Source organism: Engystomops pustulosus, chromosome 7 (genome assembly GCF_040894005.1).
Source record: "Engystomops pustulosus chromosome 7, aEngPut4.maternal, whole genome shotgun sequence".
Classification (NCBI taxonomy): Eukaryota; Metazoa; Chordata; class Amphibia; order Anura; family Leptodactylidae; genus Engystomops; species Engystomops pustulosus.
In genome coordinates, this window is record NC_092417.1 from 93,963,615 (window position 1) to 93,984,422 (window position 20,808).

General features: G+C 41.2%; 1 protein-coding gene across 3 annotated transcripts in view; it reads right to left on the reverse strand.

Moving 5' to 3' along the window:
- Positions 1–7,741: 7,741 nt before the first annotated feature.
- Positions 7,742–20,808, reverse strand: part of LOC140070595 (DNA topoisomerase I, mitochondrial-like) — a 166,364-nt gene continuing 153,297 nt past the window's right edge. For all 3 annotated transcript variants that reach the window (XM_072117264.1, XM_072117265.1, XM_072117263.1), the window contains exons 15-19: positions 12,600–12,714; positions 10,964–11,091; positions 9,971–10,065; positions 9,370–9,519; positions 7,742–7,987 (exon numbers count right to left, since the gene is read on the reverse strand). In XM_072117264.1, coding sequence (XP_071973365.1) covers positions 7,885–7,987; positions 9,370–9,519; positions 9,971–10,065; positions 10,964–11,091; positions 12,600–12,714 — 591 coding nt within the window. In that variant the 3' untranslated portion in view covers positions 7,742–7,884. The remainder of the gene's footprint in view (positions 7,988–9,369; positions 9,520–9,970; positions 10,066–10,963; positions 11,092–12,599; positions 12,715–20,808) is intronic.

Sequence of the window (20,808 nt, forward strand, 5' to 3'; positions counted from 1 at the left end):
ATGGAGCCAATCCTGGCTGGTCTAACCAGAGAGCCTCAAACTTCTGCATAACATTACATTTTTGGTATAAAAACTTCTCCAGGTGTAGAGACAAAATTTAAAAGCAGAGTTAATCTAGATTATGACTCCATTACATAAACTTCAGAAATATACCCAAGAATACACACGATTCCCGAATAAGTTATATCTGTATGATATATATATATATATATATATATATATATATATATATATTGCGTTAACAAGTTGCAACACTTCTTGCCGATATATCCTTAATCGAGGGCAGTTCCACATCAGGTTCACTAAACCAGCCGCAGACTCTTGACATCTTAGGCAAGTGTTATACGTCCTACATCCCATCTTAAAAACCGTCTAGGGATATAGTACTCTATGTAGAGACGCAGTGTGTATAGCTGACAGGCTTTGGGCAAGAACTTCAATATGTTGCGCCACTGTTCATCTGAAATAACTTACACTTCGATTTTATCATCAGAGGGGACTTCTTTATAGTTGCTTGTTAGATACACACCTAATGTAAGGAAATAACTCCTTTGGTATCACTTCCTATAGCCATCATATCTAGCACCATGTTTTTAGCAGCTTTCTCAATATAACAGTCTAACCAGATTCAGAGAAATTACATGGCAGAGTTGTAATAATTGGTATAAGCATGAACAACAGTGAGAATTCCTGTCACAACTGATTAAACACTTTGAAGTCAGGCACCTTATTATTTGACATTGCAACAAGAGCCAATACCATCTCCTCCACCGCTATAGGTGCATCAGGGGTAGCAACTAGAGATGAGCGAGTATACTCGTCCGAGCTTGATGCTCGTTCGAGTATTAAGGTACTCGAAACGGCTCGTTGCTCGGACGAGTATTTCCCCTGCTCGAGATCGAGCATTTAATTAAAAAAACACAGTGAAGAACAATGAAGAATAGAATAAAAACAGTGAACACAGTGAACACAGGATCATTTAAGTGAAAAACACAGTGAAAAACACAGTGAAGAATAGATTACAGATGTTCGGCACATCTGCTTACTTGTCGGGAGATACGCGCGGAACGGTGCGAACAAAATACTATGTGAAGAACAATATATATGTGTGAAGAACACATTGCAGAACACGGTGAGCAGGACAGAGACAACGAGGAGCAGCACAGAGACACCGGGGAGCAGCACGGAGACATGGGGCAGCGGCAGCACGAAGACATGGGGCAGCGGCAGCACGAAGACATGGGGCAGCGCAGCACGGAGACATCAGGCAGCGGCACGGAGACATCGGGGCACGGAGACATCGGGGCACGGAGACAGCGGGGCACGGAGACAGCTGGGCACGGAGACAGCTGGGCACGGAGACATCGGGGCACGGAGACAGCTGGGCACGGAGACAGCTGGGCACGGAGACATCGGGGCACGGAGACAGCGGGGCACGGAGACAGCGGGGCACGGAGACATCGGGGCACGGAGACATCGGGGCACGGAGACAGCTGGGCACGGAGACAGCGGGGCACGGAGAGAGCGGGGCACGGAGACAGCGGGGCACGGAGACAGCGGGGCACGGAGACATCGGGGCACGGAGACAGCGGGGCACGGAGACATCGGGGCACGGAGAGAGCGGGGCACAGAGACAGCGGGGCACAGAGACAGCGGGGCACGGAGACAGCGGGGCACGGAGACAGCTGGGCACGGAGACAGCTGGGCACGGAGACAGCGGGGCACGGAGACAGCTGGGCACGGAGACAGCGGGGCACGGAGACAGCGGGGCACGGAGACAGCGTATCTCCCGACAAGTAAGCAGATGTGCCGAACATCTGCAATCTATTCTTCACTGTGTTTTTCACTTAAATGATCCTATTCTTCACTGTTCTTCACATCTGCTAACTTGTCGGGAGATAATATACGCGCGGAACAGTGAAGAATAGATTGCAGATGTTTGCATACATCTGCTAACTTATCAGAAGACATTCTTTTTCAATTAATTAACACATTTTATTCCCGAACCATGGTCCCTTTGAAAAATGCTCGAGTCTCCCATTGACTTCAATGGGGCTCGTTATTCGAGACGAGCACTCGAGCATCTGGAAAAGTTCGTCTCGAATAACGAGCACTCGAGCATTTTAGTGCTCGCTCATCTCTAGTAGCAACCTTTTCTGCTGCTAAACTGCACAGAGGAACATTATTAAGAAAGGAATCCAGCTGATCTTGTGTAGGGTCTACCAGATGAGTATGAATTTTAACAGCGTATCCCTTATCTGAATAGGTTGAGTAACTATATCTACCCTTTCATTTCATAGAGCTGGTATACAGTATGTGATGAGCCCTTTTGAGCAGATGCCATAACAGCAACAACCCCCCTTATCCATCTCTGACCACTGACAAAGGGAATTTGCCTATGAATTAGAATACACACTCCCCTGGAATAGGATTCATATACAGAGTTATACAAAATATTGTTCCACCCAAGAGGCCTTCAAGGACCTTGTGGTCTCTGAGGTCTGAATACTGTTTAATTGTATCTAACATGGCCTTCCTCTTTGCTGGGTCCCCATGTCCCCTTAATATTCCATGACAACACATTGATAGGTACTGTCATTGCACTACGTACAAAAAGAGGTGCAGAATAAACCAGATGACTTGATAAGTAGAAATTGGATGGTGCCCAGAGGACAGTGGCTAATAACAGAGAAAAAGGAATAGTTTGCTCAACCCCCTCCCGCCTATATAGGAACTTAAGCAGAGCGGGCCTTATAGGTGCCCTACAAATCAAGGTCCCACTCCTGGACCCCCCTGGAAAAACTAAAACCTACGAGTAAGGTGTGGTGCTTGTCAATCACAACAGGGCATGAGGAGCAGAACAAGAGGAACACACAATAGGGCATTATTCCCCCCTTCTCCCTCACAAAACTTTATTAGCCAGTTTATTGCTGTACCTGTGCGTCACTGCGATTACACTAAAGAGTATAATTAGTATAAAACAAATCAACATATGCTTTCACTTTTAGAGGAAATAAACAAAACCACACTCAAAATATGCTGAATCTCAACACCCTGAGTCCGAGTAGCAGTATGCAGAAAACATGATCAGGGCCTCAACCGGCCCAGTTTCTGTGATCCTGTAGCAGATGTTCAATGGGTAGTTCCTACAACTTGCAGAAGAGCTGGATACATCATGGAATACAGGATCTGCAGGGCACAGACACGCTGTAGTCAGGAAATAGTGACATTTGTTGACCATCAATGGACAGATCCTCCATTTCTCTTGCCTTCCTAAAAAGAGAATCCCGGTCACAATAATGTAAGATTCGCACCAACACAGTTCTAGGAGGAGAGCCAGGAAGCAGCGGTCTAGTAGGGACACTTTGCGCTCTCAACCACAAAAAAATGGAGTTGGGGAACCTTTTCCAGAAGTATTCAGCAGCCAGGTTTCAGAGAATTTTGTTGTTCGATTCCCCTCGATTTCTTCTAGTATGCCCACCAGATCCACATTTTCAAAATCATCTTGTTTTGGGACAGTATCTAGTGCACAGGAATCTGTACATCTCTCTGAATTGGGGGTACAGATTCTGTCCACTAGAAAGCTTCTATGTTTCCTTCCATAGGATGACAGCAAGTAGAGATCTAGAAAACCGTGAGAAATTGATACAGAAAGTATATTGGAAAATTGTATAATTTTTCATCATACAAACAACAACATTAATTTGCTGAAGTGGGAATACCCCTTTAACAGTCTCCAGGTAACAGCCATTTAGTTGGAAAAATCTCACAGCTGCCAGGCAGGGATGAAAGCTCCAGTTCACCAATCTGTTTGCATTCTTGGCGACATGAGATAGTCCTGGGAAGACAACAGGCTATAGGAGAAACACAGCACACAGGCAGAGATGAGAACTCCAGCTCACCAACCTAGTGGATGCGTATTTGTGTCTGTAGATTGGGCAGGGATGAGAGACTATATGGGGAATAGCAGGCAGGCAGGGATGGGGGCTCACCAACCTGATGGATGTGTATTGGTGGCCCAAGAAAGCTCAGGGTAGCTGGCAGTCCTCGTGACTGCAGCAGTCCGTACCTGAGGGCCTTCACACTAGGATGCAGCAGCAGGGAGCAGGCCACTGGAAGCCAAGAGGAGCACCACAATGCAGTGGAGAGTTTCAGCACTGAAATCAGTCTGTTAACCTAATGGTTAAAAATAAGGTCTATTGGTTTGGTAGGAAACATTTGCAATTGGATTAAAAAGTGACTGAAGGATTGTATACAGAGATTTGTGGTCATCTAATTTTCCTCGGAATGGTCACCAGTTATAAGTGGTGTACACCAGGGCTCGGGCCAGCTTCAGGAGAGAAAGGCGACATCATAGAAGGGCCAGCTGCAGGGGAAAACGAGGGCCTTACAGGAGGGAGGCCAGCTGTGGAAAACGGGGGCCTTACAGGAGGGAGGCCAGCTGTAGAAAACGGGGGCCTTACAGGAGGGAGGCCAGCTGTAGAAAACGGGGGCCTTACAGGAGGGAGGCCAGCTGTGGAAAACGGGGGCCTTACAGGAGGGAGGCCAGCTGTGGAAAACAGGGGCCTTACAGGAGGGAGGCCAGCTGTGGAAAACGGGGGCCTTACAGGAGGGAGGCCAGCTGTGGAAACGGGGGCATTACAAGAGTATTATAGGAGGGAGGCTGCAGAAACTAGTTTGAGTTGGGGTTAGGTACAGCGAACAGCTGGTCACTGGTTATAAAAAGGTTGGAGACCACTGCCACAAGCTACTTTGCTGCAGTATTATGCTGTTATATGCTGTTAAATTGGTAGATTTACTGTTCAGGAGCCTAGGAAAGCTGGTTGCTTTTTCTGTGGAAGATTTGATGTTAGCCATGTTGGTTGTCACATGGCTTTTCCAGGTAAATTTGAAATTTTAATTGAATGAGCTTTACAAGTCTTGATACCTCCATCATTGATGAAGTATGGTGTGAACCTTTCCTGCGGAGTTAAGTAATTGTCTGATGCACAGAGGAGTCCAGAGGAATATAATTGCAATACATCAGCAGGATATCTGTGTGTCCTTTTGGTCTAGTTTATAGATGAGGCCTTTCATTAACCTTGCAGATTAAAGATGTATTCACACAGTGCAACTGCAACACATGATTCAGTTTCTAATTCTCACTGCTTAGTGCATGATGAAACTGAACATTCACAACATATCAATTTTGGTCTTGCCACATTCAACTATGACCATTCTTGAAAGCCTTCGTTCCCAATCAAATAGTGACCAAAGAAAGAAATATTAGGGAAATTTGTAACACTAAACCAACTGCTGGTCCCAGGGCCGATTCTAGCATATTTGCTGCCTGAGGCGAATATTAAAACGCCCCCCCGCTCCCTGTTAAGTAAATCCTTAAACTTTACTAACAATTAGCAATCCTACAGGCAGCGCACTGACACTGTGTGACTGACTACAGGTTCTGAGAGGCATTAGTGGCATCTAGTACCTTATAGATGACAATCTCTTCCATCAGTAGAACTTTATTCCGGGTTCTCCAATCCATGACGTATCACAGGTGAATTCATGGCCAGATATCTTCAGCTCCGTGCAGCATCTCCACCCGACATCCCTAAAAATATCACAGTCACTTACAGTATGAAGTATATACCCCTCACAACACAACTGACCGCACTCTCCCCACATATAAAACATCCCTTCATTATATATATTCTACTGGAATTATAGCATACACAGCACCAATCAATATACAACACCCTCAATTTATTAATACAGAACCCCCAACATTTGGTTTAAATGATTCAAAGTAATTACTAATCTATCCCACCCTGTTATTATGTTACATGTGATTTTATATTCAGTGCTACCCTGATTAATGTAAATATATAGCACCCCCTAATATACAGCCCACCCCAGCTTAGTAATATACAGTATCATATATACAGTTCCCCCGCTCAGTAATATACTATATCATATATACAGTTCCCCCGCTCTGTAATATACTATATCATATATACAGCCCCCCAGCTTAGTAATATACTATATCATATATACAGCCCCCCAGCTTAGTAATATACTGTACCCCATATACAGCCCCCAGCTTAGTAATATACTGTATCCCATATACAGCCCCCCAGCTTAGTAATATACTGTATCCCATATACATCCCCCCAGCTTAGTAATATACTGTACCCCATATACAGCCCCCCAGCTTAGTAATATACTGAATCCCATATACACCCCCCCCAGCTTAGTAATATACTGTTTACCCCCCAGCTGAAATCTGGCCCCATATAAATATATAACACCCCCAGGAAAAGAAGAATCTGGCCTCGTATAATATATACAGCCCCCCAGTATAAAATTATTCTGGCCCATATAATATATATAGCACCCCCCACCCCAGTATAAATGACTCTGACCCCATATAGTATATACTGCATCCCCCCCCTAGTATAAAACAATTCTGGACCCATATAATATATCAAGACACACACACACAATAAAACAATTCTGGCCCCATATAATATATCAAACACCCCCCCTCGACAGTATAAAACAATTATGGCCCCATATAATATATCAAACCCCCCCCCCCCGACAGTATAAAACAATTATGGCCCCATATAATATATCAAACCCACACACACACAGAGTTTAAAACAATTATGGCCACATATAATGCATACAGCACCCACCAGTATATGACAATTATGGCCCCATATAATGTATACAGCCCCCCCCCAGTATAAAACAAGTATGGCCACGTATAATGTATACAACCCCCCCCCCACACACACACAGTATATGACAATTATGGCCCCCACTCCCCCTTATCAGCCAGATTACAATTAATGAAAGTGCATGAAAAATAATAAAATCATACTCACCTGCAGGCAGCTGCTCCCTCGGCGCGCGGCTCCGGTCTTCACGCGGCTCTCCCGTGAACCGCGGCTCCGCACAGTGACACAGGCGTCGTGACGTCATGACGCCTGTGTCACTGATTAGAACGGAGCGACGCAGCAGCCGGAAAGGCGCTGCGTCGCTCCGCATATAAATCGCGCCTGTGTCTTAAAGAGACAGGCACGATTTATTTAGCTGGTGGGCGAATCGCCCACTTTAGAGCGGCGAATTTCGCTGCCCTGTACAAGGACCCGCAATCTGCCGCCTGAGGCGAGATTTTCATCTTGCCTCATGGCAGATGCGGCCCTGGCTGGTCCTTATTGACCTTTGGTTTGGACCTCTGAACTTTAGACTCTGTATACTGCATTATGGATACATTGCCGTTTATTGGGAAAACTCTCCTTATACATGTCAAATCTGTGACCACATATTTTGCATTGTGATTGAGGAGTTTTGAGGAGTCACATAAAATAGTGATCATAGACCAATAAGTTTTTCCTCATTCTGAAATGGCTGATAACAGGGAACAATTATGGCATAATTCAAGGCAAGATTACTTTTTTTCATAGTCTAACTACCCATACCATTCTATTGCCTATGGCTGCTTGGGACTGGAGACTATTTGCGAAAGACTTTTTACTACGACCACTCAAAAATGTGTATTAGGTGCAAATAAATAAATAAAGTTGAGAAAAACTTTCCGGGACAGGTGGAAAATTGAAGGCAATAAAATGAAGGCATAAAAGCGAAGAGAAAAAAAAAATAAAAAAAAAAAAAATATATATATATAAAATGACCCCCCTATTCGGTGGTGAATTTAAAAAGTATATCCAGCTAAATAAAACAATGTTCCAGATCGTATATATAAGACATTTAATTTACAATTTTAAGATAGATTAAATCAATGTTTAATAAAGTACATGCAGATAAAAGCAAAAGTCTTGTTTAGGGTCAATAAAATCAGTTTGATAAGTACAAAGTAAAAAGTATAGGACTTGGTTAAAAGACAAAGTCAGTGTCTGTCATATGAACTGCCCAAGCAAACTTATCCCGGTAGGTCTTATTGTAGATTTTCTCCAGAGTTACATCCCATTTCTTACACCTGTGGAAAAAAAGATATTACATAAGTAAAGATGTCACTTGTGTGTACCGTATTTTCCGGACTATAAGGCGCACTTAAAAGCCTTGGATTTCCTTGGAAATCCAAAGTGCGCCTTGTAGTCCGGTGCGCCCTATATGAGGGCAGCGGACCCTACTTACATAGGTCCCCGCTACCGGAGACAGCAGATCTCCAGCGGGAACTGCAGACCACGCGGCACGAACAACTTCTGCCGCGTGGTCTGCAGTTCCCGCTGGAGATCTGCTGTCTCCGGTAGCGGGGATCTATGTAAGTATTCTATTCTCCACCTCCCCCTCACCTTCCCCGCTCACCTTCCCCGCCTCTTCTCGGCGTCGCGTCGGGTCTCCGCCACGCCCCCGGACCCTGCGCCTTATAGTCCGATGCGCCTTATATATGGAATTATTACATATATAAGGCGCATCGGACTGTTGCGCCTTACATTCCGGTGCGCCTAATGGCCCGGAAAATACGGTAGTCCCCTCCTCTCTGTATAATAGAAGAGGGTCCGCAAACATGTCTCTTAATTGATAAAAAAAAGTTTTTCTAAACTAGACATAACCTTTAACAATCTTATGAACTGGCTATTAGATATTTGCTACAGAAATAGAAAGCATAAAGCTGTTCATAAACTATTAACAAGCCCCACATGGCAAGCTGAATGGTGGGAAGCAGTATGGTTTTACATGGCTCTATGTAAGCTTTAAAGCACAACAGTAACTTTTTTTTTCACAAATCAATAGCTCTTGGGATTTAGAACACCTTTGCCCATTATCTTTGCAATGTGTAAATACAGTATCTATATAGTGTAAAAATGTTCATGGATTTACTTGTAGGAATCTCACTAGATTTGCTGCTAAATTAGTGAATGAACACAAGGTATCATCGGAACTGTGGGCAGATTGAACTGGGCTTAACTTCAGGGCAGGTACAGGAAGATGTTAGTCTCCTCTTTTCATCGCTGGTGAGAAAGATTTTTGACAAACACTTTAAGAACAGAAAATGCCACAACTTTGAGGAGAAAATAGGCATAACACAATATGGGCATCATGCTGTTTGTTTTCAATTGGGGAATCACATATGGCAATTTGGTAAAAGCATTATAACTTCGAAGTTATACTTTAAGATGCCAATGTACACCACACAAACAACTTGATTTTTGTGGAACTGGCCAACCATGTAGATGGGATGCTAAAAAGATGGAATGATGCTGGATTTCAACATACCTGATACTAAGTTATAAGATATGGCATTGACTTTTTCTGCTCTCATCACCGAGATGAGCATTCATGTTTTTGCTGGGACATACTGGAATTAGATTTGCACAGTAACCTTCACAGACTTTATGAATTGAATGAATTACCCACCATGCCACTGAAATCCTGGGGTCCAGATAGTTTAGCTTGGAGGTGCTCAAGGCAATCTGTTTATTTTCTTCTCTGTCAGTTGCCTGCACCTCCAGTTTCATCAGCTGCTCCTCTGCCCTCATGACTGCTTTCTTCTTGCTTTCCACAACTCTAAGGCAAAAAGGTAACATTTCTCATTTCTATGGATGAAAAACATGATTCCAAGGCCTACTACAGAAATACCAAATTTATAGAATGAAAAGGTTTTTTTGCTGTAACGTTTTTCTTTTTATTCTTTTCTACATGTAGGATAACTACCTTTTATAAGTGTGTATCTCGGCTTCTGAATAATATGGCATCAGACACTAGATCTCAACTATCCATTAGAACTTATAAGGTTTCAAAAGTCAATAGGAGACTTATTTCCAGTTTTTTCTGGGATAATTTGGGTGTGGAAAATGCAAATCCACAAGACAAACTCAGTTTGAACATACTGTAAGGGTTAATAAGTGAGATTTTCAAAAATGTACAACATTCCCCTCACCACTTTCTTAATCCTGGAAGAGATTTTGGATTGGATTGGATTGGATTGGATTTGGGGGGGGGGGGGGTAAATACATACTTTTTGATCTTTTCTGTGTCATTTTCTTTAGCTTCTTTTTTAGCTTCTTTTAACTCCTTTTTAGCCAATGAAATCTGTTCTTTTTTGGCCTCAATCTAAGAAGAAGAAGAGAAGACAATGCAGGGATAGCAGGGATACAAATTTAGCAGTTTTATGTACATAGCACTCAATATTAAATTATTACCATCAGTGATTGGAAATCACAGAATTATACAAGGTCAAAACTCATTTTTCTGACAGGAGCAGCATTCCCACTGCATTGCAGTTAAAATTGCATCACAACTGTATCCAGAGATTTGCATATAGCTTAGATGTGATCTACTGAAAAAGTGATATACAACATGTTTAAAAAAAAAAAAAAACTGCAGCAAAAACTAGATCAAAAGGTGAGCGCAGTCCTCTACAATGCAGATGTGATGCAGTTTTCACTGAAGTCTTTTTCTTTAGTTCTGGTAGAAAGTGTAGACTGTGCACTGCAATCTCATCTGACTCTACGAATCACTGTAGATTGAACAGTTGTCTCAGGAAAGCCTCCCTTAGAGACGCGAGCTACACGGTGTGATTCGCCAAGGGAGGAAGCTGCTGCAGACACCCCTTGGTGGTGGTTTTTATACCTGAAAAAATATTTGTTTCATCTCCATTAGTTGACATCAGCCATTCTGAAAAGGTAACAAGCTGATATACTTAGACACTTGGGGGGGGGGGGGGGGGGGAAGCAGAAGGAGAGTGTATACACCTGAGCCTCAGATAATCTTCTTCTGTGGGAAGCATTTGCTATGTACAGCCTTGTAGACTCTGGAAGCAGAAGAGGTTACCATTCACTGACAACATACAAGAGTAGAACTTTATTATGAAGCTACAAAACTCCTCTAAAATGTGCCAGGATCCGAATGAGAATTAGTCACTGATCGGTAACAGTGCTTCTATGACAACCCCTCCAAAAAATATCCAGCATGTGACTAAATAGACAGCATATTTTGTTGCATTTCCAACCTTGGATCTCAAATTAGCCATGGATTGATCAAATGTTTTTGGTGGTGCCCGTTGATGGTTGCAAAGTATAGCAACCGCCCTGTTGGCTCGGTTGTAAGACAGGATCTTTCCCGGGACAGTGTCTTCCGCTGGGGAAAAACAAAAATATTCAGATCATTAGATTATCCTTACCCAGCAAGTAAAAGGGGTTGAATCTGCACTTTTATCCTTCCTACCCCTGAACAGAATCACATCTACAAGCTGATGAGGAATGGCAAATGATGAGAGGAAGAGAAAGAAATGCCATACAAATATTCATATACATCTAAATATTCAGACTGCATGAATTCAAGAAATTCTAAAAACACATCTTTGTCTTTGTGTCATACACCACCCTCTCCATGTTTGTACACAGAGCAAAACTATACTCCATGGTGGATTATAATATACTGTATGCGGTTTGGGAGGTAGCCTGGCCACACAAACCACCCATCAAATTTTATACTGAGAAGGACCTTCACCAATGAAATTCTCATTCATATGTTCCTGCTCTCAATACGCATATACCCAGGAGCCATTTCAAGACCTTTGAAAGGCCTCCAGAAGGTCCTTACAGATTTAAAGCAGGCAGAAAGGACATCGCCTCCATTCCGCAATAAGCTGATTATAGACAGTACCATACTGTATGTAGGAAGTGATTCCAGACTTGTAGGGGCTTTAATATTTATACAGCCCATGGCCATCTTAATCCATCCCTGACTATACTCACAGTGTCTTACTTACCCTTAATTTACATGAATCAGGGAAATAACCTAAATGCAAACGATCTCCATGATCAGGAAGACCACATACATTCTTGGATGGCTGCTTCTGTTTTTTTTTTAGTCTGTAGAACGGCCCCATTGACTTTAATTGGAAAGCTGGCTACACATGCGATCACCGTATTTCTCTCCATAGAAGTCTATGGCCTACATACAGTGATATTCACCGCATATGGCAGTTTTTGTGGTGGGGTACTCAGGAGATCAGGTCAAGTGGGTGACAGCCCACTATATTGTTTTTGGGAAGATGGCTCATTTTGGTAGCATATTGGTTACATATGGGCAAGATACAGCCCATTTATGCGGCTAAATAACACCCGCAAAAAAGAGACAGCAAAATGCATATGGTCACGTGTATGAGGCCTTAGTATTGCATCATAGCTTCATTGAACTGAATGGCTCAGATGAAATGCTACCTGTAATCTGTGGATAGTATAGTTTCCAGAAGAGAGCAGCCTCAATTACCATCCAGCTGCTTGATATCAATTTACTATATTACTCACTCTTCAGGCAGTTCAGTCGTTTTATCTCAATATTTGTTTAAAGATATAAAAAAAAGTTGTTAGTTTAATATCAATTAGCATATCTTAAGGGAATTCACAGGATTTATGTCAAAACAAGCAAAGAATTGCTCATTAAATTTAATATACTGGTTTTACACTGATGCATTATACCCACTACCCGATCTTGGGAATTTATGTACATCTATAAACAGTAACACTTTATTTAACAACTAGCTATTAGCAAATGAAGGTTTTAACGCAAAGCCTGGTTCAGGTTGTATAACATCATCCCACTGAGAACACAGGGCTGCGGATCAAGTGATTGAGTCTTACGATCTGTCAGTTCCTGAAGTTGCTGTTGCAGTGTGACTGAGGCGTTGTACGTCCTGAAAACCTTCGCCGTCAGTCCTTCCATCAGGGATTGTAGATGTTTGTTCAGCATTGGTGTCTGCAGGAAGAAGCAGGAGAGAGGCTTGATACATCTAGATAGAGACATACTTACACATCCATGCAGTGTGCTACAAAAACCTTTTATCATTCAATATTTTTAATTAAACAATGACAAAGTTGAAACAAGTAAATCTCTCGGGGAAGGGGGGGGGGGTTACAGAAGTGGGAACATGGCTTAGCAGGATAATAAAAGTCAGAGTAACAAGAGATGATATAGTTGCCGCTAGTGGGATGGATACACTGAGAGAAATGCCACACAACCTGCCCTATTTCCTTGTTTCTTAAGGCAAGGAAGTCAAGGAACAGGAGTAAGGGGGAAAGTGAAAAAGGAGGGGAGTAATGTTCCTATGTAACTTACATAGGACTGCTGCTTTTCCCTCCATGTAAAGGAGACAGCCCTGCGTAAGTTCAATAGTGCAGTGCTTTACACAGGACTGTCTGATAGGGATTGGGATCCTGCAATCCTATGTACAGTGAGTGAATAAGCATCAAGGCTGTTTGTGGGGTCGGAAATTTAAATGGAATGAGCAGAACTGAGAGTTCACCCAGCAGCCATCTCACATCCAGAACTCCTGTGCTGCTTCTTTATCTCATCTTCAGTTCTTCCTGGTGACAGGCAGGAGAAGAGCAGGGGCTGAGGCAGGAGACACTGTGTGAGTGTCCAGCGTCAGTGACTCCTCCCATATGCAACCTCTGACCTCTGTGGCCGGCTCCGTGCTGCTGCCTCCTGAAGCATGTGTAAGCTGTGAGCAGACAGCAGCGCTGGCACACAGGAAACTCCATAGAGACCTGACACCTTCACAGCAGGAAGATCGGCTGAGCAGGATCAGTTTCAGTAAGCCTGCGGCAGTGGTCCAGGCATCGCGCCCTCTTTGGCACGCGTGCCATAGGTTCGCCACCACTGCACTAGTGTATCAATGAAAATATATAAGCATAATAGTAAATCTCGGAAAGCCTTACAAAGTAATCGTAGGATTCCAAGTTCAGTAATAAATTGAAGGTTGGTGATCTGAGCTGAGCATGAGCTCCTCCATACGCTGAAGAACTAGATACTGAGGGGGTCCTAGGAGAATTCCAGAGCTGAGGAATGATGGTGTGGCATTCTCAGCATGGACCATCCAGGGAGCATTTAGCTTTGGGGATGGATGCCGGCAGGACAGAGTAAATGGTGGCGTTTAAGTAGTCCAATTGGAGATTAATAAATTCTTTCATCAGGGAGAGCAATCCCTCCCAGAATAGCTGGATAAGCGGGCAACTCCACTAAATGTGGGTCATGGTGCCCCCACAGTGCCAGCAAGTGCCTGGTGCATTAGGGAAAAAGAGATAGAGTCTCATAAGAAGGTTTGTCTAGTACCAAGTTATCCCATAGCAGGGAGTATACAGTGGTGAGCAGTTCAATAACGTATAAAAAACCATTGTCAACAAAAGTAGCGCATTTAACGTTGTGGTGTCCTACTATAAAGCCCTTCATGCCATCATTGGCTCGTTTATATATATATATATCGTATAAGAGGGGGGGATAGGGCGCAACACTGCCTCGTGCCATTTCAAACAAAGAAAGAACTGGAGAGAGTCAGAGGCAGATTTGTGCTGTGGGGCTGTGATATAGAGCATTCACCCTAGCTACCATATTTGTCCTGATTCCTAAATAAGTGAGTGTCCATTCTAAGCATCAACAGATCACCCAGTCTCTAAAGCAATTCCAGCGACAAGAGTAGCAAGAATAGGAGCTTCACCTGCCTGACTGGCTCGATAGGTGTGTAAATCCCTGGGTGGGTAAGGGGTGAGAAAATTATACAACTCTATGCAATAGGAAGTGAACGCCTCTGCAACTTCCAATGGTTTTTGGATGGTAGGGAAGTATGTATGTATGATGCAGTCCATAAGTCCAAATTCATAAGATGAATGGGTGCAGAGTCAGTAGAGATGTTTCAGGTTACGATCAAGGCCAGGCTTTAAGTAATGTTGCACCATCGCATAGTGTCTCCTTTTAGATGGTTGCTTTGTTTCAAGACTTTGAAGCAAGGTCAGGCTTTCTACTGTAGAGTTTACTTTTGTTTATAATCAGGAGCCATGCATCATCAATATACCACAAAGAGGGCTTTTTTAAGGTCTTCCATTTAGGAAAGACGGGAAAGACATGGTCTGCAGTGTGCTCAAAACAAAAGCGGGTAATTTGGGACAGGAAAACCGAGAGATAGACCGTGTCACGCCATAAGGACTCATTAAGTCGCCAGAATAACCCCGCCGACGGCAGGAAGAAGAATATTGTGCATGGTCCGATAGGTAGATATTGCCTGTTTCAATCTTGGGTATCTTACTGTGATGTGGGAAGATGTAGTCAATGCGACTATAGCAGCTGAAGACCTGGGAGAAGGAGTTCTCATGTGTGGAAGTTCAAGGCACCAAATGTTGTATAGCTGCATTGCATGAAGAAACCTTTTGATTTTGTGAAGTTTGTTGTAGACTATAGAAGTGGGTTTATTGGAATATTAAGATTAAGATTTCTAAAGTGTATCAGGGAGCCTCAAGAGAATAAACAGATTTCATCTAGGATGCAAACTAAGAAGATTGGTTGAAATTCAGTCAGTACATGTAATGACATGGAGTTGAGCACTTTCAAAATTCACTGTCCAGAGACTTAAACCAGTGGGACTGATCACAGCATTAGATCCTAACCCAGGGTTAAATAGAACCGGTCAACAGGCTTTACCAGACTACTAGCCCCCTCATGTAGGGTATGAACTGTCATTTTAAGAATTCCCTTTTATGTGAAATCTCACTTGTTTAGCTAAAAAAAAAAAAAAAATCTCAGGCAAGTCAGATAAATATGACCCTTCAACTCCTGTTCACTTGAGAGGAGTGGTTGCAGGGAAAGCGTCACTGTTCTATATTACCTAGAAACAAGATTTTAATGTCATATTAAAAGTGAAGAATCTCATCTTTCAGATCACATCAGGCACATTATGCTTTTGTGATCCACAGAACCAGAGAGATGCAGGTAAAGGTTAAGACATAGTTGGAAGACCCAGTTCCCGCCTATTATTTAGCTGCCTTTATTTCCAGTTCTGTAGCTCACAGAAGCTTGATGGGATCTGAAAGACATAAAAATGTGACACCAACCTGCCAAACACTAAACTTTACTAATTTCAAGTAAATATGACTCTTCTCACCTCATTTTCATATGATTTAGGGAGATATTATTGTCTTTATTTTATATTATCATCATCATCATCAAGATCTCCATCATCCCATCCTATCACATCATCATTATATTATCATATCATCTCATCATCATCATCTACATATCCATATCATATCATTATCATCATATCATCTCATCATCATCATCTACATATCCATATCATATCATTATCATCATATCATCTCATCATCATCATCATCTACATATCCATATCATATCATTATCATCATATCATCTCATCATCATCATCTACATATCTATATCATATCATTATCATCATATCATATCATCATCTACATATCCATATCATATCATTATCATTATATCATCATCATCATATCATTTGATATGGAGATTATGAGATGATCTGGTAATATGAAATGGTAATATGATAACGAGAAATGATATCGTAATATGATAACGAGAAATGATATCACGATTAGAGATGAGCGAGCACTAAAATGCTCGAGTGCTCGTCTCGAATAACGAGCCCCATTGAAGTCAATGGGAGACCCGAGCATTTTTCCGTGCTGCCCGATGTCTCCGCGCGTATCTTCCGACAAGTAAGCAGATGTGCCGAACATCTAATCTATTCTTCACTGTGTTTTTCACTGTGTTTTTCACTTAAATGATCCTGTGTTCACTGTTTTTATTCTATTCTTCATTGTTCTTCACTGTGTTTTTTTAATTAAATGCTCGATCTCGAGCAGGGGAAATACTCGTCCGAGCAACGAGCCGTTTCGAGTACCTTAATACTCGAACGAGCATCAAGCTCGGACGAGTATACTCGCTCATCTCTAATCACGATATGATAAAGAGAAATGATATCACGATATGATAACGAGAAATGATATCACGATATGATAACGAGAAATGATATCACGATATGATAACGAGAAATGATATCACGATATGATAACGAGAAATGATATCACGATATGATAACGATATGATAATGATATCATCATTATCATCATGTCATCAGCTCATAATATGATGCGATAATGATGCGATTATGATGCGATAATGATGCGATAATGATATCATATCATATCTCATCAGCTCATCATCATCATATCATAATCTCATAATTTCCATCTCCATATCATTATCATATCATTATATCATTTCTCATCATCAGCTCATCATATAATCATCTCATAATCTCCATATCATTATCATATCATAATATGATAATCATGATCATCATCATCTCATAATCTCCATCTCATTATCATCTCATTATCATATCATAACATTTCTCATCATCATCATATCTCATCTCCATTGCATTATCATATATTATATCATTATCATATCATTTCTCATCATATCATTATCTCATAATCTCCATATCATTATCAAATAATATGGAGATTATGAGACGAGATGATGCGATGATACGATAATGATATAATGATACGATACGATAATGATATAATGAGACGATATGATCATCATATCCCCCATAATCACCATAATCATCTCAAACTCTCCATATCATATCATTATCATATGATATGGAGATTATGAGATGAGATGATGATGATCTGATGAGGAGGATGAGCTGATGATGATGAGAAATAATATGATAATGATATAATGAGATGATATGATAATGATACGATAATGATATCATATCAATTCTCACCATCAGCTCATCATCATCTCATAATCTCCATCTCATATCATTATCATATCATTTCACATCTCATCATCATATCATTTCACATCTCATCATTATATCATATCATATCATTATCTCATATCATTTCATTATATCATATCACTATCTCATATCATCATTTCATTATATCATATCATTATCTCATATCATCATTTCATTATATCATATCATATCTCATATCATCATTTCATTATATCATATCATTATCTCATATCATCATTTCATTAGCATCTCATCATATTATAATCTCATTATCTCATTATCATATTATAATCTCCATCACCATATCATTATATCATATAATTTCTTATCATCATCATCAGCAGCTCATCATCAAGCTCATCATCATCTCATCAGTATATCATCATATCATATCAGTATATCATCATCATATCATAATATCCATCTCCATATCATATCATTATCATTATCATTTCATTATCATATTATATTATCAAATCATTATCATATCATTTCTCATCATCAGCTCATCATCATCTCATCATCATGTTATCTCATAATCTCCCTCTCCAGATCATAGCAAAATCATGGCAAAATCATAGCAAAATCATATCTCATATCATTATCACCATCTCATCATCATCTCATCATTATATCATCAGCTCATCATAATCTCATAATCTCCATATCATATCATTATTATATTATTATATCATCATCATCATGTAATTCATCATAATCTCATTTTATCATCATCTCCATATCACATATCATTATATCTTTTCTTATCATCATCAGCTCATCATTTCATCATTATATCATCATCTACTCTCATCAGTATATCATCAAATCATCTCATCAGTATATCATATCATATCATCTCATCAGTATATCATCATATCATATAATTTCTCATCATCATCTCATATGATATAAAAATCTCCATCTCCATATCATATAATTATCATATCATATATTATCAAATCATCATATCAATCATTTCTCTTCATCAGCTCCTCATCATATCATAATCATTTCTCTTCATCAGCTCCTCATCATATCATAATCATTTCTCTTCATCAGCTCCTCATCATATCATAATCATTTCTCTTCATCAGCTCCTCATCATCTTATTATAGCATTAACATCTCATTAACATCTGCCCGATAGGATATGATATGATAATGATATGATAATGATATCATCATGTCATAATCTCCATCTCCATATCATAATCATATAATTTCATCATATCATGTAATTTATCATCATCATCTCATCATTATTAAAATCATCTCCATCTCATATAATTATCATATCATAATCATCATCATCATCTCATATCATATCATATCATCTCATCAGTATATCATCATATCAACTCATAATCTCCATCTCCATATCATATCAACATATCATATCATGAAATCATCATATCATAATCATTTCTCATCATCAGTTCATCATCATTATATCACCGTATAATCTCATAATCTCCCTCTCCAGATTATATCAGTATCATATTATCATATAATCTCTCATCATTATTTCATCAGCTCTTAGTCTCATCATCAGCTCATATCATCTCATCTCCATCTCCTATTATCATATCATTATTAGAGATGAGCGAGCACTAAAATGCTCGGGTACTCGTTATTCGAGACGAACTTTTCCCGATGCTCGAGTGCTCGTCTCGAATAACGAGCCCCATTGAAGTCAATGGGAGACTCGAGCATTTTTCAAGGGGACCAAGGCTCTGCACAGGGAAGCTTGGCCAAACACCTGGGAACCTCAGAAAAGGATGGAAACACCACGGAAATGGACAGGAAACAGCAGGGGCAGCATGCATGGATGCCTCTGAGGCTGCATAATCGCACCATTATGCCAAAATTATGGGCAACAGCATGGCCATGACAGAGTGACAGAATGAAGCTAGATAGCATCTAAAACATCCAATAATTGACCCTGACACTATAGGGGACGGCATGCAGAGGCAGCGGCAGCAGGCTAGAGAGTGTCATGGCGACATACCCTAAATGGACTCAGGCTTCAAACCAATGGGTGGCAGAGAGGAACCAAAGGAGGTGAGCAAGAAGCGCTCAAATAATATCGGTACATGATAAAAGTTTGCCAGTATATTTTGTGGATTACACAGCAGGGTGGCGACAAAGTTAACATGGAAGCCATGAAAACAACCCAAAATTCTGCCTGACACAGCTCGTTTGATAAGGGGACCATGTATGGAGGCAGTGAACTAGTAGTAGATTAAAGGTGCTGCAGTTAAAACTATGTTAGTTGGATCTTGGCATGGAGCTGGCGCTCCGCTGCCAGGCGAGCTTTCGCCAATCCAAGCCCCTGTCTCTAGGCTACTCCCCAAACAGCACTTCTAAGAACCTTTTGTATAAGATCAAGTGTAGTAGCGTTCTTATAAGTTTAGGATATGGCGGGTGAGGGGAATGTAAACAGATGCGCAAGAAGCGCTGAAATAATATCGGTAAATGATAAAAGTTTGCCAGTATTTTTTGTGGATTACACAGCAGGGTGGCGACAAAGTTAACAAGTTTGATGTGGAATCCATGAAAACAACCCAAATTTCTGCCTGACACAGCTCGTTTGATAAGGGGACCATGTATGCTTACAGTTCATGCCAGTCGCTGCACTGGCTGCCAGTCTCCTTTCGAATACAGTTTAAAATAATAACCCTCATTCATAAAGCTCTGTATAATGCTGCACCCCCCTACCTCTCCTCTCTTATCTCAGTCTATCGCCCAACCCGTGCTCTTAGATCCGCCAGTGATCTTAGATTAACCTCTACCCTAGTGCGGACCTCCCACTCGCGTCTCCAAGACTTCTCTAGAGCTGCACCAATTCTATGGAATGCTCTGCCCCGGACTATCAGACTAATACCTAACCTCCAAAGTTTCAAACATGCTCTTAAAACCCATTTCTTTAGGCAAGCCTATAACACTCATTAACTGCATGAAGTTTTAACTCTTCTACTAACCCGTCCTGTGTCGTCCTCCCATCTGTTATCCAGCAACCAACAGGCACCAGACTTCTCTGCAGTCCCATTCACCCTGGACCTGGTATATAAGATGACGGCTGAGTGGTTCAAGCGACAGCAATTCCATTTATTATATTTTGTTCTATTCCCTAAGAAGAATGGCTTGACCATTAAATATTCTTTTACCTCGTGTTACCCCATCATCTTCATAAACCGTAAGCTCTGGCGAGCAGGG